General features: G+C 54.0%; 1 protein-coding gene across 1 annotated transcript; it reads left to right on the top strand.

Moving 5' to 3' along the window:
• The first annotated feature begins 1,513 nt into the window (after window positions 1-1,513).
• Window positions 1,514-25,451, top strand: FHAD1 (forkhead associated phosphopeptide binding domain 1). Its single transcript, XM_074924978.1, is given in 30 exon segments — window positions 1,514-1,609; window positions 1,809-2,015; window positions 3,827-4,097; window positions 5,265-5,356; window positions 5,615-5,845; window positions 7,250-7,373; window positions 8,170-8,300; window positions 9,675-9,740; window positions 10,137-10,241; window positions 10,684-10,791; window positions 11,962-12,045; window positions 12,396-12,548; window positions 12,933-13,128; window positions 14,546-14,616; window positions 14,935-15,072; window positions 15,966-16,073; window positions 16,289-16,378; window positions 16,612-16,837; window positions 17,716-17,797; window positions 18,209-18,324; window positions 19,022-19,181; window positions 19,505-19,616; window positions 20,034-20,083; window positions 20,085-20,187; window positions 20,837-20,972; window positions 21,409-21,536; window positions 21,914-22,009; window positions 22,832-23,052; window positions 23,985-24,150; window positions 25,237-25,451. Coding segments are annotated over 30 exon segments (3,951 nt in total). The 3' UTR covers window positions 25,321-25,451.
• The last annotated feature ends 415 nt before the right edge of the window (window positions 25,452-25,866 follow it).

Raw genomic sequence — 25,866 nt, forward strand, 5'->3', positions numbered from 1 at the left:
TTGCTAGCTGCTCTCTAACAGTTTTGTTTGTAGGTTGGTTCACAGGTGCCGCATGGCCACAGCGCAGCTGAGCGTGCCCCCAGTCAGCAGAGCAGCCTCTTTGTCCGGGGCTGGCATTCGGGTCCTGCCAAGTATCGGAGCAGCCCTGGGAACAGCATGAAACCTTTGTTTGCAGGATATTTGTAGATGGGCAATTTATTTTCAGGGGGAAGCGCTGTGGTTTTGCATACGTGCATCCGAATGGATTCGCTGCTGACTTGCAGCACGGTGGGGCAGTAGCTGCTCTTGCAGCACGATGCAAGTTTGGCCAGAGGGTGAATTTGTGCTCCTCTTCCTCTGTGTTTCAGCCAGATGATGTGGGAGTTTCTCACCCGCAGGAGCAGAACTGGGCCAAAAAGCGATCTTGAGGTTTGCTGTTAACAAAAATGCAAGGTTTAGGCTTGTTTCCAGCAGGCCTGGGCTGCTTCTCAAAAGGATTATAGTCGTGTTGTGTATGGCACAGCACTGGTGTTGAGGGAAAATGCTGTGGCTTGGGGCAATATAGGGCTGATGTGCTTCCCTCCTTCGCAAACCCGTGGGGGGGATGCGGGTGCTCGAGCCCAGCTCACCAACCCACCCACCTCCAACCAGTCAGCTGTGCCGCAATAGCACTTGAAAGCCGTGCTTAAAAATTCAGAAAGCAACGGAGGAAAGGCATGTGGACTAGCAGAGTGCAGCGGTGGGAGCCCGTGCTAATTAGGGACTGTCATTTGGGGTGCTATTTGCCAGCAGCGAAGGGGAAACAGGTTTAGGAAGTTGGGGTTGGGTGGTTGGATGGGGAGAAAGAGCCTCATGTGTTGCTGGCATCAGTGAGGCTGAACCAGAGGCTGCTGGGGGTTGGGTGGTGGTGGTGGGTGTGTTATTTTCCCTTTTTCTGCTGAAAAAGGGTGTGTGACAGCCTGGAATGAAGGCACGTTGATGGAGGAACGTGCTGATGGATGACGGGGTCCCCATCACCAGGTGGCAATATTTATCCACTTGCCTGAGGTTGCGAGACCTGTTTGTGCATGCGTGCATGGTATTAAATAAAAAATAAGTAATAAAGAGAAAAAAAAAAAAGTTCACTGACAGCTTGTGCGGGCCCCTGTGAGTTTTTCTGATACGTGGGGAAATGTTCCTGTGCGTGTCACTCTCTGGCACGGAGAGCTGTGGCCAGTGCCGGAGCAGAGCTGTGTTGTGCTGCCGGGCCAGTTGCTTGGAAAAAGGGAAAAAAACCAAAACAAAACAAAGAGCAAAACGCACCCAGGAGGGCAGCAGCGGGCTCCAGTGCGGCCGGAGTTTCCAAGGCTACTGCGAGGCTGTGGCCATGCTGCCAGCCGGGGCAGAGCTGCCTTCGGGTCGATTTTGTACAGTTTCTAGAGCACGAGTTGGTTGAGACATTCGTGGCTCTGTTGCATGTGTTGGATGGGGGATTGTGAAATGAGGAGTTGTGGGGTTTTTTAATGCCAGCCTTGCAGGGGAAGCATCTTGGACAATGCAGGCCTTTCTGAGGAGCTCGGAGGGGTGTTTTCAGCTGAAACCCTGCACCATGACGATAGGCAGGCACGAAGGGTCCGACATCGTCCTGCAGGTAGGGGCGAGGAAGCCGACTGGTGTGGAATGGGTGGTGCTTTGGATGTAGGGAGTGGAGTGCACTGGGGCCCATGCAAAGCGTGGGGGCTGCTTACGCTGATGTACAACAAGGAGAGGGGGGTTTGGCAAATGAGTAACAAAACCTGAGCCGCTTTCCAGCAGGTTTCCCTGCTTGCCCATTGATTGCCCGCTGCCAGTCCGCAGGTGTAGCAGATCATCACGCAGCCCTCGAATTCCGCGCCTCAGACAACAGCTTTGTCCTTCGGGACCTCAACTCCCCCCACAGCACCTTCGTCAACGGCTGCCAGGTCCAGAATGCGGCCGTGAAAGTGATTCCGGGGGACATCCTGCGCTTCGGCACGGGGGGAGCATCCTTCGAGCTGGTGGTGGATGGGGCTGCCCAGGTAAGGATGGGGTGCTGCTCCCTAGGGAAGGGTGGGTGCTGCTGCCCAGGGAAGGCCCCAAGAGCAGGAACAGGCTCCCGGGCTTGTCTGGGCGATTCTCCGGAAAGGTTGACTGGGGGTGAATGAAAAGCTTGAGCTCCCTCTGCTGAAGAAACTCGGGCAGTTCAGTAGGGAAAAAATAGTACAGGACAGGTTTCCCAACAGCAAGTTGGACGTGAGCAGAGATGTGTCTGGAAAAATGTCCTTTTTCTCTGTTTGCATTTCCTGAAAAGCTACTTACAGAATCACAGCATCATTCAGGTTGGAAAAGACCCTTGGGATCATCGAGCCCAACCATCAGCCCTTCTTACCAGCATTTTTCTTTTGGGTTTTTGTACAGTTAAGGATTGGTAAGTTCCAGTATTGTTTTGGCTCTTGAGGAATCTAATAAAATAGACACTGAGACAGAGTCCCAAAAAAATGTGTGTGTAGTATGCCCGGTAGTGGGGCTCGCATTGCCTGGCCTTCTAACAGTGCCCACATACAAATAAAACTGAATTGGAGTCAACCAGTTTGTGTACCCAGATACTGGGGTTGGAGGGCTTGGCAAGATTCCTGGTGTAGCAAGCTGAACTGCTGAATCCAAAGTTGTCCAGAAAGCCTTGGCTAAGAGAAATTTTAAAAATGCTCAGCTGCAGATGAAGCCGGAGCAGCTGGGGTGCCAGTGCTGGTTGGGTAAAGCTAGTTCCTGCTGGAGCAGTGAGCATTTTAATTTTCAAAATTATATGTGTAGGATGTGCCCAGAAAAGCAGTTTTGCAGTGTGACACAGAGGAAGCCCTGCGGGTGCCTCTTCATTGCTCTGGGCTCTGTGATCCTCCTTTGGTGGAACAGCTTTGAAGCCTGACCCTGCCGACTGCAGAGCATAAATCACCTCTGCGTTGCACCCTGTGAAGTGTTTATGGTGTCTAATACAGGGAGATCTCTCTCATTTTCAGTACTATTAGAGGAAGGTGTTGTAAAGAGGTAGGAGTCACATCCCTGCAGTGCCTCAGAGCGCAGGACCAGTGCCCGGGAAGGGACAGTGTAATGCTACGGTGGAATCCAGCCGTGAGCAAACACCCAGGGTAGCATCGTTAGCAAAAACAGCAGGTCTGACACTGCTCTGGGAGAAGACAAGGTGCCGGAGTAGAGGGGAGCATGCGCTGGGGTCTTTGGCTCCATTGCAGAAAGATGCCAGGATAACAGCGGGTGTTGGAGATCTGCACCCAGGCCAGGCCCAAGGCCACGTAGGCAGATGTTTAGTTCAGCCCTTGTAATTGAGGGCTACGTGTAAGCTGATGTACGAGACCTTAATGGTGGCTTGTCTCTACCTTACTGGAAAGCTCTGCTCATAAAGAGTATAGCAGATAATGTCCTAATTATGTGTCTGACAGGCCCAGCGTAAGGTCTGATAAATGCAATGCAAGCCAGAGGTGCAGTTGGAGGCTTTGGATCTGCACGGTGAATGGGCGGAATGACAGGGTAGGACCTGGTGTGTGAGCCAGGAGAGGCATGAAACGAGCTTCCAGATGTCACAAATGACACACAGCATTAGGGTGGTCAAATCTAGAGAGAGAGGGAAGAGCTCCAAAAGCAGCAGATCCCAATAATTTCTTTTGGTTTCAGCAAAATATTTGGGCTTCCTGCTGATATTTGGGCAGTGGAAATTGGAAAGGACTAAAATTCTGCTTCCACTCAGCTCTGTGCCAGGGTTTTGTACAACATCTTGCACTCCATCAGGGGCTAAAAATCCTTCCTAAAACCTTGCTGATGTGGCCTTTTTCCACCACAGATCTCCTACCCACCTGTGAAACGTCGCACCGCGTGGACGGGACAACTCCAGGTGGTTGCGGAGCACAAACCCTCGACTCCTGTATCTCCTCCCCGCCTCCCCTTGCTGCTGGGGCAGCAGCCCCCCAGCTTTCCCAGCAGCTGGGCTCCCAGAGTGGCTGGCCACACGCCCCACCCGCCGCTGCGGAAGCGACCCGTGAGTGCCAGGGCTCGGAGCGTGGCCACCACCATCTCGCCGAGTGCTTTCAGTAGGATCTCCACGGTGAGGCCAGGTACTCCCCGCTGCCAGACATGGTGGAGTCTTCTTGGAACAACTCAGCGTTTAGTGGGGTTGATCCAAGCAGAGGCAGTTTTGATATGAGCTGAGACGTTGACGAGCCGTGCCAGGCACTGGGTGTGAGTTCCCATCCAGTGGAGCTAATCGGAGACCGTGTGTGGTCCTCGGTGGCATTTGGGCCAGTTAAGAAATGGGCCGTGACATACAAAGGGGAATGTCATTGTCCTCACAGCTGAGACGGACTATTTCCTTTTCCTTTTTCCTTGTGTGTGACTGGGAAGGGCGATGACTAACTTTTTCAGCACTGGTGACTCATGTGCCTATTCCTGTCTCCTGTTTGATGTGATGTTTTTTCTTCCTTTGAAGTGCAGTTACTGGCTGCCTCGAGCACAGGAACTTTAAATGAGGTCTATAGTTGGTATACTTCTGAAAATACAGTATGTGATAGTGGTGGAGCAGAGGCAAGGCTCTGGGACAGTAGTGTACTACTAAACAGTAGTGTACTACTAAAAGAGACTTTTGCCATGAATGTAGCTTGTTATTGCCTGATACACAATCGGGTTGTTTTCTCGGTTTGGGGTTGGGTTGTTTGAGCAGTTGTAAGCAGTACAAAGTCAACAGTGAAGTGCCAAAGTACAGCGCAGAGGCAGTACCACACAGTCCCAGCAGCATCACATAAAGATGTGTGGACAGGCAGAACTTGAAATTACTGTAAAGGTAAAGGGAGGGAAGCACAAGCTCCAAGTTAGCACAGATTCGTCTGATTTTGGGGAAATAGAGCCAAAAGGATCTGACTGCAGTGAGCATGGCTAATCCCACATGGAAAGCCATCAAAGAAAGCGTAACTTCTGTCTGCAGGGCTGGGCAGTGCTGAAAAACCAGAGGAGCCTTTCTCGGCTGTGTCTCTGCTGCCGTTGAGGCTTTTTTGGTTCCCAGAGGTGTTTGATTCCTCTCTGTTGTGCACACTGTTTGCACTGGTGTCTTTTCAGAGCCGGGTAGTTGGTTTCTCTTCTGGTTGTGAACTGAGGTCACGGACTGTGAAGCAGCCCCTGCCCCAGCGTAGTTTTGAGACAAGAGAGAGGGATGCTGCGAGAACCTTCTCTGCTGCCTGCAGCCAGTTCTCATGCTGACATTTGCTGCTGTGCTCTTTGCTCTCTTCCAGTCTCGACCAGTGTCTCAGGTGATGGTGTGAGCGGTGTGGGGGCAACCCCTTCCCTGGGGACTCAGGACGCAGATTTCCTCCCCCAGGAGAAGGTGATTCTGGGGAAGGTGTGAGGGATGCGATCGCTGTCCTGCTCCTGGGCAGAAGAGCAGGCAAACCCTGCCAAATGGTTGTGTCCCCAGCAGCAAGTCCCAGAGGGGTGCAGGGACTGCTGGGGGCACGGCGGGATGTGGGACACCAGGGCAAGCAGGTCCATGTGGTCAATGGCCACGGGTCAGGACCTCCAGAGCAGGCAGCCCAGCGTCACCGTAACCAGAGATTGACTGACGGCACCTGAAATCTGCTCGCAGGGTGAAAAGCTTCTGTGCCTAGAGAAGGAAATTGGTCGCCCCTCTGGTTTGGAAGCAGAATCAAAGCAGAAGGATGCAGTGATAAGAAATCTGCAGGATGAGATCGCAGCGATGGCAAAGACCCTGGCTCAGGCTGCGGCGAGGAACGAGGTAGAGCTGACCCAGAAGCTGCTCGCCTTCGACCGAGAGCTGGGAGCCAAAACAGAGGAGACCAAAGCCTTGAGGGAACAGGTACCCAGCGCTTTAAGAGGCACTGAGGAGAAAAATACCTCTCTGATACAGATGTATTTTTAGTTTAACACCCAGGTTCTAAGAGGAGCAAGTTGCTTCTTTGAAACCCAGAGAAATGAGGAACAGGATTTTTTTCTTCCAGTGGTTTTATTTTGCACATTTGCTCGCTTTCTGTGCAAGTTTCCCTTAAAGAAGCTGGGAAATAAATTTCCCTGTCTGTGGCAGGATCTGTAATGCTGCAGCAGGGAGGGAAACAGAAGCCTAATTGGCTTCTGCGGGGAAAAGGCACACATGGCTACCATGGGCCAGGCAGCCGGGCCGCTTACTTTCCCCTTACCCCTCTTGCCCCTGGAGCAGACTGGTTGTGTTTGCAGGGGAAAACCCGTCCCAAAGACAGCTCAGCCCCTGGACATCCTGCTGAAAATAGGTGGCTGGGTAGAGGAGAGAGGGCTTATATTTTTCTCCTCCAGGGATGTGTCATTAGCACGCACTCACACTTTGAGACCTCAGAAAATGTCCTGGAGAGGCAGTGACAGAGTCCTCCTGAGTATCTCCAGTGTGGGAAAAGGGTCAATCCAAGGGGTCGGTCTGACACGAGGCACACAGGTCAGCAGCCGGGCATCTTTGTCAGCCCATCCCGGCCGCATCCTGCCCTCCCATCTGATCCTGGGTATGAAGGAGGCAGTGAAATGCTTTGTGCTCATCCTGACTGTTGTGAAGAGGAGCTTTTGATAAGCAGGTTCCTGATGGAGAGAAGATTAGTTTTGGGGTGCTGTCAGCATTGCTGCTGTTACTGCACTGGGATGAGGCGATGTGCAGTACCTGTCCTCCCGGCAGCTTTCCTCTCTGACAAAAGCATCTTCCGCCTGCAGATTCGCTCTTTTATACCCTCTAGTAATTGCCTCATGAAACCGGTCATTTGAGCAGTGGGAAGCGTATTTGTGCTGTCTGTGCAGTGATGATATGCCAAAGTGGATAGCACAGGCTGTTCCCTGCTCCTCGTTTCCAGTAGGGACTGCGAAAACTGTCTTTGCAGCAGAAATGTGAATGTGAGTTATTAGCAGCTCCGGATCTGCGTTTGTGGTAATAAATACGTATAGCCTGAGCAGGCGATAGGTCTGCAGCATTTCAGTGTCACCCAGCCCCAGCCATAGATTCCTGGCATGGCAGACAGCAGGAGACAGTGCTTCTATGTGCCTTTTATATTAGGATTTCAGCGTGAATGGCCAAAACCAGTCTAAGGTGGTCCTATCCAAAGCGAGGACTGCTGAGAGTTAGTCAAAGATGCTAAAGAGTAACTCCGTCAGACTGTGACCTGGAAGTTCCAGATTTCCCTCTCTGAAGGGGGCTGTAATAAAGTTAATATGTGATCCGGTGAGGAATGGGGGTGACTGTGTTTTGCAGATCAGCAACCTGCAGAAAGGCTCAAGCCAGGTTTTCAGCCATTCCCTCTACGAAAGGGACCTGGAGATTGGAAGGCTGAGGAAAGAAAGCGAGAAGCTGAAGAGGGACCATGCTTTGGCTTCAGGTATTGTGTCCCTGGAGCTGTGTGGAGGGGCACGAAGCAGTTTGGAACTGGTTCTTGATAATGAGTGAGCATTGGCAAAACTGTCTGGACAACAAATGATTTGTAGCAGCTTGTAGAAATCATCCAATCTCTGTTTCTGTGCCCTGAAGCTCTGCGGGAGTTGCAGGCGGTATCTGACATGACAAGTGCCCCTGGGGTGAGGGACAGTGTGGGGACCGAAGGCAGGGAGTGATGGGATGGAGAACTTTGGTAGGGAAAAAAGCCTCAAGCACTGATTGCAGGGCAGGCTCTGAGCCAGGGGAAAGCAGTGCTGGTCCATGGGAGAGGGGGAGACCTGCCCCCCCCCCCGAGCTGCCGTGGTGCTGCACAGGCCACCTCAAACCACAAGCCTTTTCCAGTGGCCTTTATCCCTGCCTTTATCAGGCACAAGGAATGTCGTATGTGCACAAAATATTGGCTTCGGTGATGCATTCAGATTAGCAAAACTGTTCTGCTCGATTTCATTGCCCGAGATAAGGGAGCAGTATCGCTGCTTGGCAGGGAGGAGGCATCAGAGCTGTGGATCTGACACAGTAAGGCAGCAAAAACAGATCTGTAAGAGCTGCTCATCTTTCAGGGAGAATGTGCTGCGAGGCCCCGAGGAGCTTGTTAGTGATGCTGTCACAGAGCAGTGTCCAGCACGGCGTGCCAAAAGCTGGCTGGGCTGTCCAAGGCCGATGGTTGTCAAAGGGGAGGTGGCTAGAGGGCTTTTGCAGGGATGTGCTTGGGTAGCCTCTCACCACAGTTGGTTTTACAGGTCTAGTGACCAGTCTGCAAAGGGAGATTGCCAGTAAGGAGCAGAAAATCCAGCAACTCAAGGAAGATGTTGAAAAAATGAAGAAGGAAAACAGAGTAAAGGACAATCAGCTAGCAGTCGTTTCTGCCAAGGTTAGCATCCCTAATGATGGGCTCAGTAATTTACAGTCTCACGTCAGGGTTACCGCTGAGAAGGGCCACGCTCCTCTCTGTTAAGGAGTGTAGCGGCTATTTGTGTGCCTGTTTATGGGGGCAGTTGTAAATGCGAGGGTCCTGGCTGGATGCAAATCCGAGTTGCAGAGCCGTACCTCTGGGATGGGGCCGTGGCTGTGCCGAGGTGTCGTGTGATGTCCCCAGAGCCGTGTCACCTTCCCCAGCCGGATCCCCCCCTCCTTGTTCTGCATTCAGGTGCTGTGTGCCCTGGATTGCTGTGAGCACAGTAGCGGTTTGTATGCACGAAGCTCCTCGTGCCAAGATCCTCCCGAGGAGCCATGGAAACCCCGTCCTCGTGTGGCTCCCTGCAGCCCAGCCTGCTTTGTCCCTTAAAGAAAGCGGCCTGTGCAGCAGGTTGTTTCTCTGTATTTGCAGCTTCCTCTGCAACTGGCAGAGCTGCATCGTCTGCATAATTAAGCACAGAGTGGGCGCTGAGTGTTGGCTGGCTGACTAGGCACTGTACAGGCAGATTTCAGTGATTCACTGTGAATTTTAAATCATGGAAAAGATGTGTGGGACCCCTGGGGTGCAGGCAGGGGTCACCACACCTGCCAGCCTGTACCTGGCCCAGCATCCCCCGCCCTGAGCAGCTCTCTGGAGATGAATGATGTGCCCTGCTTTGCCGAGGCTCAGCCCTTTAACCGGTGGCAAGGGGATATGTGAGCTCTCAGGCTGCTGTGTATGGGAGGAGAAGCATCCTGCTGGGTGGCTGGTGGCACTTGGTGGCCCACAGCGCTTGTGTCGAGGAAGAGAGCGCATCCCAGAGCATCCCTCTGTGGTTTTCTCCACTCCATGGGTGTGGAAAGCCCCGGTGGGAGGTAGGAGACTCGTGGGAGAGGCACCCAGGTGCTCGGGGCAGGCAGGACAGGGTCAGTCTCTGAAGCACCAATACCCTGAAACACAGAACTGAACGGCACAGTCTGATACAGTGATGATTAGCCTGGAAATGTCTGTTAATGCCATGTTCAGCTCACTGTGGGTGTTCCGGAGAAGCATTTATTTTCCTGCGTCCTTTCCCCCCATGCCTGTTATACTGTTCTAAAGGCCAGAGGAATTTGTCAGGTACTCCCTGAAGATGTTTGTCCTTCTCTCAGCCAGGCAATGCTTTAATATGAGCATTTCCAGGTGCAGATGCTCTTGTGCTCTCAGTGCCTTGATGGCTCCATCATGGGCACTCAGCCACCCATTAGGTATTTGAGCACTTAGTGAAGTATATGTTGACATTTGCTGCAGAAATAATGGTATCTGCCTGCCCTGATGATTTTTTTCTTCCTTGGTTGCCATTCATTCTAGTGCTCTAGAATTAGAGAGGAACTGAAGCGTGAACTTGGAGAGAGAGAAGTAATGGCATGCCGAAATGTGAGTCTCAAGTCATTTGGGGTGATGGAGCACGAGGGAGAGCAGCACTGTGGGAATGCATCATCAAGAGAATAATTAACTGGGCATTTGAAGGGAGTTGTTTTGAATCCGGCTCCTGTAATAGAAGGCACCTAATGTGCATAACGAACCGGAGAAGCGTAAACTCCTGTAAAAAATGTAACACTGCATTACAATGCAGGAGAATGCTGTCAGAAATAATATTGAAATGCCACTTGAAAGCCAATCAAGCTGCAGTAAATATAGGTTAGAAGAGAATTCCAGGGTAAACAAAATCGGATAGATGGGGAAAAATGTCTTACTTGTCAGTTAAAGTCCTCCAGAGAGGCAATGCCCAGCTCCTCTGGTGAGATTCTCTGCTGTGCTGGGGTCTTACAGCGCATCAGGGAGCTGGAACGCGACGTGGAGGGGCTGCAGGGAGAAGTCCAGAAGTATTGCACCAAGCAGGAGAGCATCCAAATGCAGCTGGCTGAGAAAGGCAAGGTACCCGTCTGGGTGTGGGGTCTGCAGCACGGCCTGGCGAGGGCACGGCAGGTACCTCGGCTGCCTGGCACGGGCAGCAGAGGTGTGGGACGAGGTCAGCAAGCCCCGGGCATGCCAGCTGTATGGGCAGGGGCTCCAAATGTGCTGAGCTCTGCCACGGACCCCGAGGGAAGAAGATAACTCAGGCAGCAAGCTGCCCTATGTGAGCGGTGTGTTGGAAAGTCAAGGATGGATGATGTCCTGGGGACCAAACCCAGGCAAGGAGTGGAGTTAAGATTCTGGTGCTGCAAACCCACCCCCTGCAAAAGGATTGCTGCCGTCTCCTGTTCTTTCAAAGCTATATTTAAAATCATCTGACCTAAATAGTGGATAGTTGGGGTAGAAGGCTTGTGGCGTGATTTTTGGGTATTGCTTTGATGTGCAAATTCTCTCCTCGTTGCAGGCTGAGGAGGAGCTGCGAGAGGCCTGTGCCAGGCAAGCTCTGCAGCTGGAGGAGATGGGGCGCAGGGAGCGCCTGCTGCGGGCAGAGCTGGGGCGGGCCAAGGAGCAGGTAGGGAGAGGCAGGGATGGGAGCATCCTGCTGTCTGGGCTGCAGGCAGCACAAAACCACAGGTTTTCCCATGGGGAAGGATATCGTGCTCAAGTGCGGGAGAGTCCTGAGCACCAAACCCTAGCATGAGGCCCAACTGGTCATCGGGTGCAGTGGAATAGGCGTATCCACAAGATTTGTGTAGGCATTGTAGAAGATGTAGTGGGTTTAGTAGTCTGCAGAAACACACTATACTCTCTGTAATCATAGTCATGCTCTCTGAGACCCATGCAAACCCTCCTCCATGCCTCGGCAATGCTGCTCTGGGCAGAGACAGCCCTTGGCAGAATAGCATCATGCTGGATCACCAGGATGAATCCATGCTTTGCACAAGGAAGTTGCGCCCTCCCCCCCCCCCCCCCCCCCCCCCATTAAACTGCAACACACAGTTTTGCTAGTGTGAATCTGTTGGGAAACCCAGTCCATAAAAAAAGAACTAACAGAAAAACGCTATGAGTAGTTTGACGAACATGTGTGGAAAATAACTCCGGTTTTTGTGCGGAGTGGAGCTGAAGGGCAGCCTCAAGCTTTTAAGGGCAGATGAGGACTTTTGGGTCTGCCACGTAGGTTAGCACAGGGACAGCTGTTTGTGGAAGCCCCAGGAGGAGCCAGGACCAGCTGCAATACAGAAGCATGAAGTGCTAACCTTGCAGGAATGGTTGTCACCTCCTGCAGAGAGGAGGGGGTGGCATCCCCAGCTGTCCCCAGCCTGCCCTGACTGTTTCACAGAAGGAAATAGGTGTCAGCCACGGGAAATCCCCACTGGAGCCTGGGATGGAGCAGCTGCCTGGCTCAGGTGGTCTGTCCTGTGCAATGTACACTGGCCCCCCATCATCGTAATCCTCCCACAGCAGGAGATGCTCAGGGGTCATGTTGTCCTTGGTGGCGGGGAACCGACAGCCTCCCCAGGGCATGGTGCTGGTGATCACACCTCGCAGGCAATGTCGTGGGTGTGATTAACCACAGAGCCTCGCTGCTGGCAGGGTGCGAGCCGTCAGGGTCAGAGCAGGGGTGTCAGGGAACCCTCGCCAAGGTGAAATGGTGTGTGAGCTAGAGCGATGGGTAGAGCAGACCAACAGCTGATACCAACTATCAGTGATTTTTGTTTTCCCATGTCAATCTCTGCTGTAGCTGGGGTCCTTCAAAGCCCAAGTGATGCGAGTCTGTTCTCCGGCAGCAGCGGGAGTTGCAGGGAAAGCCGTGACGGAGCAGCAGGTGAGTTTGGGTGCCAGCACACAGAGATGCTCGGTCCCTCCAAAGCCCAGCGTGGCTCAAGTTGGCTGTAGTACCATGCACAGTAATGCCACTAGCATCCAAACTTGTCCAGATCATAAGTTGTGCTGCAGCTATCCCAGGTTAATGACACTGCTCCGTGATGTGTTTTGTCCCCCAAAGCTTGGATGGAGTCGGTGGGCTGCAACAAGGGAGAAGCCCAGAAGGCTGATGTAGCTACTAGTTTGCAGCAAGTCTCAGTCATTGCTTGCTGAGACAATCTATGGTCCCTCAGCTGGAAAAGGGTGTTAATATAACGCCTTATTCTCCTCTTTCTTTGTTTGCTTTGCCAGGTGATAGAGAAGGTCAGGCAGCTTTCCGATGAGAATCACCAAAGTCATGAGAGAGAGAAATGTCTGCAGGAGGAATTAAGCTCCAGGATCTCAAAGGAAAAGGAGGTGTCTGCAAATGTCGAGGTGTTCAAGAAATCCCTGCAGGAGCTCCAGGTCAGTCCTTGAAATACTGATGGCCAACGACATCCAGGAGCTAAGAGGCACAGGGCATTTTTTTGGCCTGAGGATAGGTCAGAGAAAAGATACTCTTGTGCTTTGGCGCTAGCCAGCACACGGCTCTCCACATCAGCAAGAGGGGAGTGTAGCCCCAAAAAGTTTTGGTTGGAAAGAACTGGGAGGTGTTGTAGAAGTGTGTCCTTCTCTGGGCTTGCCCAGAGCTGGTCCCACCAAAGACCCTGACCCATGAAGTGAAGTGTTGTACCAAAGTGTTCACGTGGTTGTACCCAGGGCTTTTTCAGCGATGTTGTGTGACTTGCTAAGTCCCAGAAGCCCACTGACTGCAGAGCCTAGCTTGTTGATGGGTTGTGTTTCTTCCAGGCTTGCCTGAGGAGCTCCTGCAGCAGCGAGAGCCTGCGAGGGGAGCTGGGGAGGCTGGAGGCACTGTGCCTGGATCCCTCTGTCTCAGCCATCGGGATGGTGGTGGTGGAAATGGTGCATGTCCCCCTGTCTTGGCTGGAGGGTGCGGAGCAGCTCCTGGCCAGTGTGGGGATGGAAATGCGCTCCTCCAGCAAAGGTCTGTGTCCCACTGGGTGGCCCTGGGAACAAACCTGCGCCAGGTAGGATGTCCTAGCTAGCCAGCCATCACGGAGAAAGTCCAGCATGAGCCACTGCTTAGGAATGCCAGACCCCCATGTTGGTGCAAGTCTCAGGCAGTTTGGGCAACTAGGAGACCTGCTCAGGCAGTGTGTGTGCCCGTTCCCTGCCTCTGCAGCCCCAGTCACCCTGTGCAGCCAGTGGCACCCACAGGGCTCGGGGGGTTTTTCAGTGGATGCAATGTCTGCACGTGGTAGAACAGATCTACTGGTATTGTGGTTATTCGCTCAAAGTGGATTTTGCCTTGGTGGCATGTGGGATAGGCTTCTTGGCCACGATTGTGGCCGTGGTGCAGGCTGAGATCTTTGTCTCGAGGTTACAAATTACTCTGTCTTCCCCTTCCTGTGCCATCTCTCCTGCGGAGCGGCAGAGCGATTGCTGTGTGGAGTTTGCCAAAACTAAGTTGAGGTGAACAGTGCACGGGAAGCGTGGCAACTGTACAAGTGTAGGTCTGTGCCAAAGCATTGTGCATTGCAGAGGGGTAACGGCTCTGAGAGTGGCGTGGGAGGGCAAGCGTCGCTCTGACGGCAGCTCTGCACAGGGGTGCAGGCTGTGCTGGGTGGCAGCGGGGTGCAGCGGCGTTGGCGAGGGCGCGGGAGGAGCTGCAAGGCCGCCCTGGTTAGCAGAGTGGTAATTATAGCACTGGGAGCATCGTGCAGCGATGAGCCGTCCTCAGCTCTTGCAGAAGTGTCAGGCTTAGAGAAGACGGGGTGACGCAGCAAAAATGGGTGATGGAGTGTGACAAGGAAAACAAGTCTCCTGGTGGGAACAGGCATCTGGGCTGTGTGTGCAGTCAAGTTCCCTTCCAGAGATGTCTCAGCAATAGCAGCGATCTCCCAAGGGTGGGAATATGCTGGAGTTCCAGTAAGTGCAGAGTGAAACCCCTCAGCTGGCCCCTAGGAGCCTTGTCTGAGGTGATCTCTGAGGCTGAATCTCATAGCAAGAGGCTAGTGAGGGTCTCGAGGCTTGCGAGGGTCTCTGGATGCAAGGCAGAACTGCTGCCCACGGGTCTTTCCTTCCCCAAAAGCTGAGAACAGCACATCCACTGCCCCAGCTTGGGAGGGAAACCTCTGTCCAGTGTTTTCTGAGTGTCCCAGTGAGCCGGGGGGGGTGACTGTGTGGGAAGTTAGTGGTGCTCCCTTCTCCCAGCTGCCTATGGAGGAACAGGGACCTCCTCCATCAGGCAAGGGGCTGAGCACCCAGACTGAATGTCAACAGTGACCAAACCAAGTTTTGCAAGGAGGCAAACAGCATCCCCAGGCCTCCGAGGATGCTCCAGGTGGTAAACATGGGCTGCATGAGCCCCCCGGACAGCGAGATTCCCTTGGCTTTTGCAGGTCTGTTGGCTGCTCTCGAGAGCCTGCTGCAAAACAGTCAGGAAACTGCACAGAGGAATCGGATGTTAGAGGTAAAAAAACGCGTATGTACATCAGCAGAATTGATCTGGGATCCTTCTGTCGGTAAACACGAGCCCTAAGCAAGTCGTTGTGGGACCCGAACTGGGGATGCAGAGTAGCAGAGGTCCCTGGGTCTGCAGTAAACACAGGGGGATGGATAAGATGGAGCCCACTGTGAGCGTGTCAGTGCCCATACACCTAATGTGGCAAGGATGGAGGGTACGTCTCTTTTTTGAATTGCTTGTGCATGAATGTACACGGGGTGTTTATTTCTGGCCCTGCCCCAACACGCTTCCTTTAACACCTCAGTATCTGCTGTTTCCCCACAGGCCCAATTAGAGAGGGTCCAGGAGTCACAGGCAGCTTTGCTGCAGGAGCTCGTGAAGGAGCTGGAAGCAAAACACGAGCAAGACCTACAGATAAAAATCAAGCAAACAATCTCAGAAAAAGATAAGGAGAACAAAGAGGTATGATGGCATGGTGGTTTGTTAGGACAGTGACTGTTAGGCAGGAAAAATAAGTGCCTGTAATAGCGTTGCCTAGTGAGAGGAAGAAGCCTGTAGCCCTGAATTGTCTCAGCGCGGTCCCAAGAGCCTGGATATCAGCTGTCCTCGTATACTGATGTTTTGAACTCCACAAAGTAGCCACGGTGGAACTGGAAAGCATCTGTGGCTAATGGCAGGATGCACTGCTGCCACTCAATCCCTGGGAGAAACGGCAAACAAGGAGCATCAAAGAGATGCATCAGCTCAGGGAGACATGGCACGGTCTGTAGTAAATGGAATGCAAGTGCAGGCTGGCTTCCTAGCAAGCCTTGTACTCCCTTCCTCACGCTGAACTCCTTTTAGGTCTGTTTTGGCTGGAAAAGTATATCCCCTGCAGAGCAGGGGGGTGGCTGGTGGGTGGGCTCCTGCCAGGTCACCCTCGGTCCGGGGAAAGCCCCGGCCGTCAAGCCGGCAGCGCTGGGGTGGGACGTGCTCAGCCAAGGTGTGAGCAGGTGTTTTGCCGTGTCTGTGTGTTGTGATGGGGGCAGCATATCATCGTGGGCTTGCCGGATAGTTTCTAGCATGCTTCAGTGTCTGTTGCTCTGGGAATGGTTGTTTCTTGGGGTCAAGTTTTCTGAGGAGGCAGGTAAGGAGCAGCAGAGCTCCTCCTCTCTGGTCTCTGCTGTACCTGTCCCCAGGCGCTCTTGTCCCTTCCCTCGCTGAGTTGTCTTGTGTCCTGCCAAGCTTTTCTCCCATAATGTGCCCCTGCTCCAGAGCAGTGACCCTCCTGGTCGCTTTCCTCATTGGAGTCGAGGCCTTTTGCCTAATGATACGTTTTTTTTTCTGTCCTGAAACTGTGGGCTGTCAATTCTCAGATTCTAGAGAGCGCTGTCGCCAAGGAGAAGGACAAGTGCAAGCAGTCTGTGGAGGAGGAACAGAAGAAGATCCGAGACCTGGAGAGCCACCTGAGAAGCATGACTGAGGTCAGTGGCACACATGGGAGGTAAAACAGAACTGCTCGCCCTTGGAATAAAGAAATCTGAAAGTGCTCTGGAGCATGGTGGTCCCTTTGGTCAGGGGTCATCAGTGGACTGTGGGTTTTTCCCCCACAAATACACGTAGATGCATATCTGCAGAGACAAAGGTGGATCCCTGCAAGCTTGTTAACTTCTCAATTACTGCTGATTTCCTCGTGTAGGCAATGTCAAGGAAGTTGGAGGAGCAGGAGGTTACAGACTGCAGACTGAGAGAAGCTGTGCACAAGCTGGAGGAAGCCGCAAGGCGAGAGGTAGTTCCTACAACCCCCGTGTGCAGGCAGAGGACGTGGTGTAGATGCGGTTTGGGTGAAGAAGCCTTCCCCAGTCCCTGCCGAGGAGGGGACAGGGCGCTGCAGCCTCCCTGCTCCCTGAAATCCTTCCCTTCCCTCTGTCCTTCTGCCTGCTAGCCAGGCCAGATGATGCTGATTCCCAAAGGAAAACACGTGCCATGCTTCCAACCGAGATCACACCTCTTGTTTCCTAGCTGGCGTTACAGCAGCAGGTCCTCACGCGAGATGAGCAGCTCAAGACCGTGCAGGAGGAGACTGGGTTACAGAGGCAGAAACTGCAGGAAGAAATAGCGGAATATAAAGAGCAGAGCAAGCAGCATTCTCTGACGATTGTGGCTTTAGAGGACAGGTTGCTGGAGGCCAAGCAGCAGCAAAAGAAACTGGAGGAAGAAAACGCAGCGCTTGTGGAAAAAATGGAAGGTAGGTAAGGATTGTGTGGGGTGACTCGGCACTGGGCACCTTCTCAGTCAACATCAGATTTATACAGAGATGGAGTAGTGCCTTTGCTGCTACGGAAAGTGTCGTGTAAGATGTTGGTTTGATGTTTACATGCAGGATGAGCTCCACACGTCACTGAAGAAGCTATTTCACAGGGGCTTGCAGTATATTGTTCTGTGGCTTTGGGAACTGTGGGAGTCATAGACACGGTGCAGACAGGGCTCTCCCACTGGAGAAGGGCTCTTGGCCCTCTGAAATGACGAGACTGGAGCACTTTGGGCTGCTCCCAGGCATGAGTGACCCTGAGCAACGGGAAGGGTGTAAGGAACTGTCTAAGCACTGTTGTGACTGGAGCCTAAGAGACGCGGGTTTCCCAAAAAGATGGTCCTCAGCCTTCAGAGATGTTTCAGTGTGAGGAGGAGAAGGCTGAAGGGAGAGCTCATCCCTCTCTGCAGCTCCTGACAGGACATTGCAGAGAGGCTGGGGCTGGGCTCTGCCCACAGGGAATTAGTGACAGAACAAGAGGGAACGGCTTGAAACTGTGACAGGGGAGGCTCAGACTGGACATGAGGAAAAAACTTTTCCCAGAAAGAGTGGTCAGAGTGTGGAATAGGCTGTCCAGGGAGGGGGTGGAGTCCCCATCCCTGGGTGTGTTTAAGGGCCGTTGGGATGAGCTGTGGGGGGATGTGGGGTAGGGGAGAACTTTATAGAGTCAGGCTGAGGGTTGGACTCGATGATCCCAAGGGGCTTTTCCAACCAGAATGATTCTGTGAAGGGAAAGATATACGTAGCAGAAGCAAGCAGACCAAATGTGTATGTGTTACAAAGAAGTAATTGGCCTTTGTTCTTGTGTTCTGTAGGATTTCAGGGTGATACCCGCCAGTCAACATCGGGAGCTTGTCTGGAGGTTTCTCCTGCAGCCAAGTGCCACGGTTGTCTGAGGTAAGCAGCGCTTGCTGGTGGTGCTCTTGGTCAGAGGGGCTTGGAGAAGAGCAGTTCTTGCAAGGGCAGCTTAAGGAAGACCAAGGATCTGACAGCAACTTGTCCTAAGATCTTTTTTTCTGTGATGGTGAAGAGAGTCCTTTTGCTAGGCGGAGATAGTCTTAAGTGCATATAGTGTCCAAGTGATGCCGAACAGCATGTGCATGATCTGCCGTCCTGCCCAGATGGCTCCGGGTAAGACAGTGAGTTGGTAAGTTCCAAACACTACAGGCATGAACCTAGGGGACTGAAAGGTGGTGGAAAAGGTAATGTGTACGTATTCATCATGAGACACAGCTCAGGAAGGCACGCACAGGTTCTGTGAAATGAGTCTTTGAAATGACCTGTCAGACTGGCAATTATCTTTCTCAGGAAATTCAGGGAGGAACTGGCAGCGGTGCAGAGCACGCTCCTGTCCAAGGAGGCCGTCATCGCCGGGCTAACAAAAGAGCTTGTGGAAACCAGAGCCAGGATGTCAGACATGAGAGGTGGGTGCACCGTACAGGGTGGTTTCCATCTTGCCATCCCTCTTCCACACAGTAACAAGGGAAGGTACTGGTGGGCACATCCAGGTGATGGAAAATAGATGTCACAGTCCTAAAGCCATGCTGTTGCCCTGCTCAGGGCAGAGCAGGTGGAACATTCTCTTTGGGTAGGTGAATTCCTCCCTGTCCTCGGCTAAGCGATAGCCGTGATGATGAGTGAGGGTAACCAGGTGGGCAGAGTGGGCAGAAATGAGCCTGAGCCTGAGAACTGAGGCATGTTTGTGGCTTGCTCTCACTGCCTGTAAGGGTGTGATGTGACCGTGGGGACTGAGGCTATGAGAAATATAAAGAGTTAAAAGTCTGCAAGGCAGAAAATGCTGGTGACCCTGCTGTTCTCAAATCTGAAGGAAAATTACTGTAGCAAGTGATGACTCTGGAGTGTACACCCATGCAAAGAGACTGGCCTTGCACTGTGAACTAGGAAAGTGAGGTCTCTTGGTGCAGCATGGCATCCAAAGGCTTCTACTGAGGGTAGGGCGAGGGTCTGTGGGGACAAGCTCAGTTATTGCTGGCAGCCCCCACGGGGGTGCTCTGGGAAAAGGGGACACATCGTGAACGTTGTCATTTTGCTGAGAACCGCAGATCCCTTGGGGCTGGGTGACAAGACGGCCAGAAACCCACAAAGCTGTTGTGTGCCTAGGGGAGCTGAGCGAAGAACAGAAGGTGGAACTGGAGCAGAACCTGAGCCGGCTGGAATGCCAAGGGCAGGAACTGATCCTGCTCAGAGAGAAGCTATCCCAGATGTCCAGCCTCGTGGAGAAGAAGGATCGAGCCCTGAAAGCAGCCGCTGAAGAGTTAAGGTACGTGCCACTGTGACCTGATGCTTTGCAAAAGCTGCTCTGTCGATTGCCAGCAGCCGATGGCATTTAGGTGTCTGCCCGGGAGCAGACGGCGTGTGTGAGAGCATCAGAATGGAGCTCAGCCATGTTGTCTCTATGGAAGCGCCACGTGAACTGAAACGGGGGTTTAGCGGAGCTCATGCCCGTGGACGTGTAACTAAGGGAATGTGCCCACCCACGCCGTGGTAGTCATCAGCGGGTGTCCAGGGTGTTGCTCTCCGCAAGCTGTTTGGGCAACTTTCATCTGTCACGGTGTCCCACGGCGGTCTTGTCTCTTGGCACAGGCAAGCTCAAGCCCACTGCCAGGCACAGGATGCCTCCCGAGAAATGGCGGAAAAGCTGGAGGATGCTCCTGGGACGCCAGTGCAAGGGGGTGAAGCCTCCAAGAGGGTAAGTGCACAGGGAGGTCTGGGTCTGCTGAGTATCGATCGTGCACACGGTGTTTCTCAGCATCGTGGCGAGACGTGGCAGTGCCCAGCCAAGCCTCGTATCAGGCTGCGGGGTGGCCATGTGGCCATGCTGCTGTGCAGGCATTGCCCGGACTGGTGAGCTGATGTTTGTGCAGCACTTCGAAACCCTGAAGCGATGTGTGTGCTAATGGCTGAGATAATTGCCAATTAGAAGCGAGAGCAGCAACAGATCTGCAAGCCTCCCTTCCTTTCCCCAACCCCACTGAAGCTATACTGGCGACCCAAAAGCAGTTGAATGTGCAGGAGCTGGGGTAGCTTGTTGCACAGGACTGGAATAAATGTTCTTTTTTTTTTTTTTTTTAATCTCTGGTGCCGAATCCCCTTTTGATTTCCCTGGTGCTAGAAACGGGAAGAACGCAAAGGTGGTTGCAGCAGCAGATGGAGGGACTGTAGAAATTGTACAGCCTGTCCCACAAGAGTGGCAGACAGCCTGCCAGCGTGAAAGGCTGGGTGTGTGGGGGCCAAGCGGTGACTCAGAGCCAGATGACGAGCGGGAGGTATCACCCGTCCTGTTCTGCACAGAGCGATGGAGGGGGAGCAGAGCGCTGGAGGCGCAGCCCAGCAAAGCCGCGCTCCGGCACCAAAATGCCCCTCGCTACGCGGGGCCGTGGGGGCCAGAGCTGAGGATGGGCCCGTCCCGTCCCAGATTTTTGGGTGGTTGTCATGATGTAACAAGCTGGATGGGGCTGGAATAGGGGAATGCAAGTGTCTGTGTGCATGAGTGTAGTTTAAAAGAGAATAATGCATGAGATCCTGTATAAACACAGGCCTCAAAGTGTATCGGTATTTGTGTGTAGAAGACAGTAAATGCTCAGTGGTAGCACAAACTGCCAGAGAAAAATGCTGACGTGGCCGTTCGGAGCCACGCACCATCCTGCTCACAGGTCTCTGGAGAATTTGTAGAGCTCATGGCCCCACCAGGGTGCAGCTGCTGCAGCAGAGCAAGAAAGGGGTCTCTGATGTGCCTCTTCTACCCCACAAATCCATGGAGAGGGTGTAGGGTGAGACGTTCCATGGGCTTTGCTTTTGGCATGTGCCAAGCAACCAGCATCTTCAAGCAAGGCTGTGTTTTAAATCGGGTTTAAGCTGAGCTTGTGTTGAGCCAGATGCAGTCTGGGTGAGAACTGCCTGGGCTGTTTCTTCCAGGAGCCGGCCTTGGACTTGGCCAACCTCGGCGCAAAATGCCGAGGCCTCAGGCACGAGGAAACGATCCGGCGCCAGAAAGAAGGCTTGGCCGAGCTCCGGGAGAGGATAAAGATGCTGGAGAAGAGGCAATCCTCGGGTAGGCGTGGCTGTCCCTCTAAAGGGAAGATGTGTCCGTGTGCCTTTGATAGATGCTGGAGTCTGCTGGTGGGGCACGCGATGCGAGGGAAGGAGCGGTGGGCTGTGGTGGGGCTCGGGCCCTTTGCTTGCAACAGGCTCGGGCTTCTCCCTTGCAAAGGCAGCTCTCCTGTGAGTGTGCAATACGCGCAGGTGGTGGGAAAACATCTCTGAAGAAACCATCTGAGCAATAGGTGTGAATCCTACTTGCATAGAGAAAACACTCGGACAGGGACGTGGGCAGGGAAGGCTGGTGCAGGGTTTGCTCTGGAGCCTGTGTGTCTCGCCGTGCACGATCTCCGTGAGGGGAAACGTGGCAGACCTTGAAGAGGCTGAGCTGTGAAGCCACGTCACGTCACAGAGTGGAACAACATGGTGGGTGGGTTTTGTACCTCCAGCTGCTGCGAAGAAGGGTCCAGAGCCACTGATGGTCCTGATGAAAGATTTCCCAGAGAAAATAGTCCAGAAAACAGGTCACGAGAGGGAACCTGCGCCTGTGGCAGGAACAAAACTGGAGGCCAGCAAGGTGAGAAGGTGATTTTTGGTTTGTGGTGCTTGAGGCTTCATTGGGAAAGCGTTCCCTGGAATGGGGAGAATTAGGCTTTTGGATACACTAAATAAGAAGCTGGGGGGAGACGGGGAGGTGCAAGATCTGGCAGTGTGTAAGGTGCAGCCTAAGGGAAGGCAGCGCTGGTGGAGGGTCACAGCTCCTGTCAGGAGCAGCCTGTGGCCCAGCACCGCTGGCACAGCTGCCCAGGGATGCCACAGGCCAAGCGGGGCGGGAGGCTTTGCGCTGCAGCGATACCGGGGCAGTGTCTCTGTGTGGTGGAAGGAAGGCTGGAGGCAGCTCAACCCAAAGGCGGGAGAGCTGTGGGCTCTGTTGGTCTTTCGCTGTCTGTGCAGGTTCCTGGCCATGCTGCTAACGGGGGCTTGCACGGAGCTGCTGATGGGGCAGCCAGCTCGGAGATGGCTGATGCAACAGATGTCGGCGAGAAGATGGTACATCAGCAATAGATGTGTTAAAATGGTACCCAGCACTTGTAGAGGGTAGATTGTTTTGAAAGGCATTTCAGAAGGAAGTGATTGGCATCAGGGCTCCACAGGAATGTGGTTGAGGATGAACTGCATATTGCAGGAGCCAGGGTGTGCTGGGCACCTGCTGGGATGTCCCAGGACCCCAGAATGTGCAGTGGTACATCCTTCTCCCCTTCCCACCTAAGGTCTTCGGGGGTATTCTCTCAGGCAGGCAGGGCTGATCCTCAAGGAGAGGTAAGGTTGGTGAGAACAGAGACGTTAGCCAACTTACACGCCCGCTAAATGATGTGAGAGGTGCTGCAGAGTGATGGAGGTTGCTGCTGGAGGGGGCGGCCATTGGTAGCACAGCGGGTGGGTTGTGAAAGTGGGTCTCTTCCCTCCAAAAAGGGCAGAAAAATGTCCAGCGGGGAAAATAGATCATGCTGAAAAAGGAAAAATCCACCCCCAAAGCGTCGTGAGGCTGGGAATGGAACGCCAGGTGTGAAAGGGGCTGGTCTGGAGCTCAGGTGTGCTCCGGTGCAGTGTGTCACCTCTCTGAGTGCCCCCAAGCAGCAGCCCCAAGGCACGGGTGAGCCACAGCCAGCTGTATTTTTAGGAGTGCTCAGAAAAGCTCGCCCAGGGAAAGCACTCATGGAAATAAAACAAAGGGGAAGGCATGCCGTGGTTTCCTGGTGATGTTTTCATCTCAGCAGAGCAGAATGGAAGCAGATGGCTGAGCAGTGTGATGTTATGTGGCGGAGGAATTGGCAGGCCTAGTAAATAATGCATCCCCTATTCTTCCCACAGTACCTTGACGTAATTAGTGCTCTGGGAAGCCTGATGAAGGTGAAGGAGCTGTCAGGAGTGCAGTCTCTGAAGCACCTTCCTCAGGAGGAGAGGGAAAATGCAGGACTGCAGAGACGGAAGGACCTGGAGCTGCTGTATGATAAGATCAGGAACCTGAAGAGTCGCCTAGAGAGAAAAGAAGAAATGTTGAAAGATTATGAGGCCAGCATGGAGCAGCTCAGGTACTGAGCGGCAAGGTGGCCGCTACTGGCCACAGGCCTGAGCGAGACCGAGTCCTGGAATGCAAAGTGATGGGGAACTCAGGCAAAGGGGCGGTGCAGCCCCTTGCCGGGTTGTGTCAGGTCTGCCTGGGACCAGTCACGTTGTGGCCACAGTATAGGAAGTGTTAGGAGAAACAGAGAAATGTCCTCCTGGTTCTCTGCAGTGGTGCCTCGCAGGGCCCTACGCAGCTGAGCAGGGTCAGCTGGGGAGAGCTTGGCAGCCTCCCTCGAGCCCAGGACAGCAGTAGCATCGTCCGGGCTGGAGGGAGAGTGTCACAGGAGCGAGGGGTGGGAGCCGATGGGAAGGGCTGGATCGAAGGTGATTCTCCCGCTCCACGAGCTGCCGCACGAGGCTGTGTGTTAGGGAGCAGGGAGGAACACGTGGGTGCTCTTGTGCAAGCCCTGCTGCCGCTCGCTGCACAAATGCAGAAGTCGTTTTGCCCACAGGACCGGAAAAAAGCGATGTAGAAAGATGTTTCTGGGCTGGTGTAAATATGCACACCGTATTCAGAGTAGGCAAGAGGTCTGATAGCGATCTCCAAGCCAGCAGTGCTGACACAGCCACCCAGAGTCCCTCTGTGGGCTCCTACACCCAACAGAAGGGCTCACAGCCATCAGCGGGGGGGGGAAGCCTTGAAGAGGTGGCATCTTGGTCTCAGCAAAGGCAGGAGGAGATGGGTTTGTCCGTGTGGAAGGAATCGGGGCAGGGAAAAGGCTTGCTAAAATATGTGCAAGTCCCCGCAAGGTGTTAGCTGCTCTGATGTCCTTCAGTGTCACCCCGTGGCGTGGGGGGCTCTAGGAGAGACGCAAGCACAATAAGGTTTTCTCAAAAGCCATCTCTCCCGACTGGGGGGTCGACACAGGTCGCAGTCCCCCCCTCCTGTTTCACACAGGCTGAGCCAAGTGTCCCTGCAAAGGTGCCAGGAGGAGATGTCCAAGCTAGAAGATGAAGCCTACAAGGAGGCAGAAGAGAAGGCCCTGCTGAAAGAGGCTCTGGAGAGGACACAGCTCCAGCTGACCCAGGAGAAGAGGCTGCTGCGAGCCGCCAAGCTGCACAAGGTGAGAACAGAGGAGAGGGCGAGCAAGGCCCCCGAGGACACCAGGAGCCCCAGGAGCCAAACGTCCCCGTGCCCGAGCGTTCAAAGGCAGGTCACGGTGATCAGCGGGAGCCTCCGTGTTCAGCGAGGTGCTTCCACCAGTGTCCACCCCGACGGTGTAGGGAGGCGCAGGGGATGCGTGGCACAGCCTGGACGCTCGGCTGTTGGTAAGGTGCCCGAGGCAAGTCCTGTAAGTAGAAGGAAGGTGACTCCCGGTGTTATCTCGAGCCTTGCAGAGGACAAGGCGCAGGAGCCTCCAGGCTGTGCCCGTTCGCCAGCAGGCAGGGTTGGGAAGGCACAGCAGCCTGCGGGCCCTTGGTCGCACACAGTGGAGGTGAGGTGAGGAGAAGCAAGTGTGCAAAGGAAGGGTCTCCCCTCACAGGAGCAGACGTGTGATTTTGCTCTCTCAAAATGAGATGACTGCTCAGGAGGCGTTTGGTAAATGAAGAGCAGGGGCTGTGGGGAGAGACCCCCAGGGCATCAGCGGGCTGAATGTTGAAAGAGCATTGCTGGTTCTGGGGATGCCTCTCGGGTGGGGGGCACCTCTGGGGTGTGCTTACTGCAGCCAGAAAGGCACAGGGGCCCAGCGTGGAGTCAGCAGCAGCCGAGCACCCCGTGTAATGCTCTTACCTAGCTTTTGTGATTGGTTAGCAACACATCGTGGCACAGTTTTCTGTCTGTCGGGTACTGGGGTGGCTGTGCCTGTCTGCAGCAGTGGCAGGGCAGACGCCAGGCAGAGAGCTGGGAGCTCCGTGTGATACCCAGCTCCTGCGCTTTAACTAACAGCCAGCTCCTTCTGTGTCAGGGACCTGGGATCTCGCAGTCAGACCATCCCAGGAGCCTGGGCATCCCAGGGCCCTGCTGCTCGCCCAGGCTCAGCTGCACGGCAGCATCCCTGCTGCTGAAGCTGGAGGGTGATGCATGCATAGGCAGCTGTTTGGGCCACGTCCTAGGGCAAAGGGAAGGTCACACCATCCTCCAGGCAGTGTGAAGGCCATGCCGAGCTCTTGCAAGCTAGTGTGGTGTTCGATGTGTCTCTGTTCTGCAGCCTGGAGCCAAGAAGCCTTTCTGCTCAGGCAAGCTGAAGGCCAAAGAGCACACGGCAGAAGATGTCAAGATGGGAAGCACGTAGGAGAGGCACCATGTGGGCCTTTGGTAGGTGAAGGTCTGCAGTAGGAACGTGTCATCGCACTGTGGACCCTAATGTTGGACATGGTGTGAGGTGTGGGTGCGTTTGGAGGAGCCTCTTGGTATCCTGTAGCTCCTGGGCACGCCGGTGTGACTGTACGGACCTTATTTTCCTGTAGTGTGTGTCCCATCCTGCATGGTGGGGTTTACAGCAATAGGAAAGGTTGTTGTGGATACAGCCCAATGTGTACGTGTGTGAGTACAGCCCAGCATCTACAGTAAACGTGTGAAGCCAGTGGAGTGGGGTCTGTCCCGTCCCTGCTGAAGTGGCCTCGAGCTCGTGAAGCCCAACATGGCTTGAATGGTCCCTTGCACTTGCAGCTCCCGTGTCCTCCTGTCCCCGCAGTGTCGGGGGGAGGTGGAGGGTGAGGCATGACACAGTGTGGAAATGGAGTGCCCCGGGAACACCGGAGCTGTGGCGAGCTGCTGTGTAGTCACGGGAAGGGGAGAACGAGGATGTGACAGCAGCAGTGTGAGAGGGAGCCTGGGG

Source organism: Athene noctua, chromosome 22, assembly GCF_965140245.1.
Source record: "Athene noctua chromosome 22, bAthNoc1.hap1.1, whole genome shotgun sequence".
Lineage (NCBI taxonomy): Eukaryota > Metazoa > Chordata > Aves > Strigiformes > Strigidae > Athene > Athene noctua.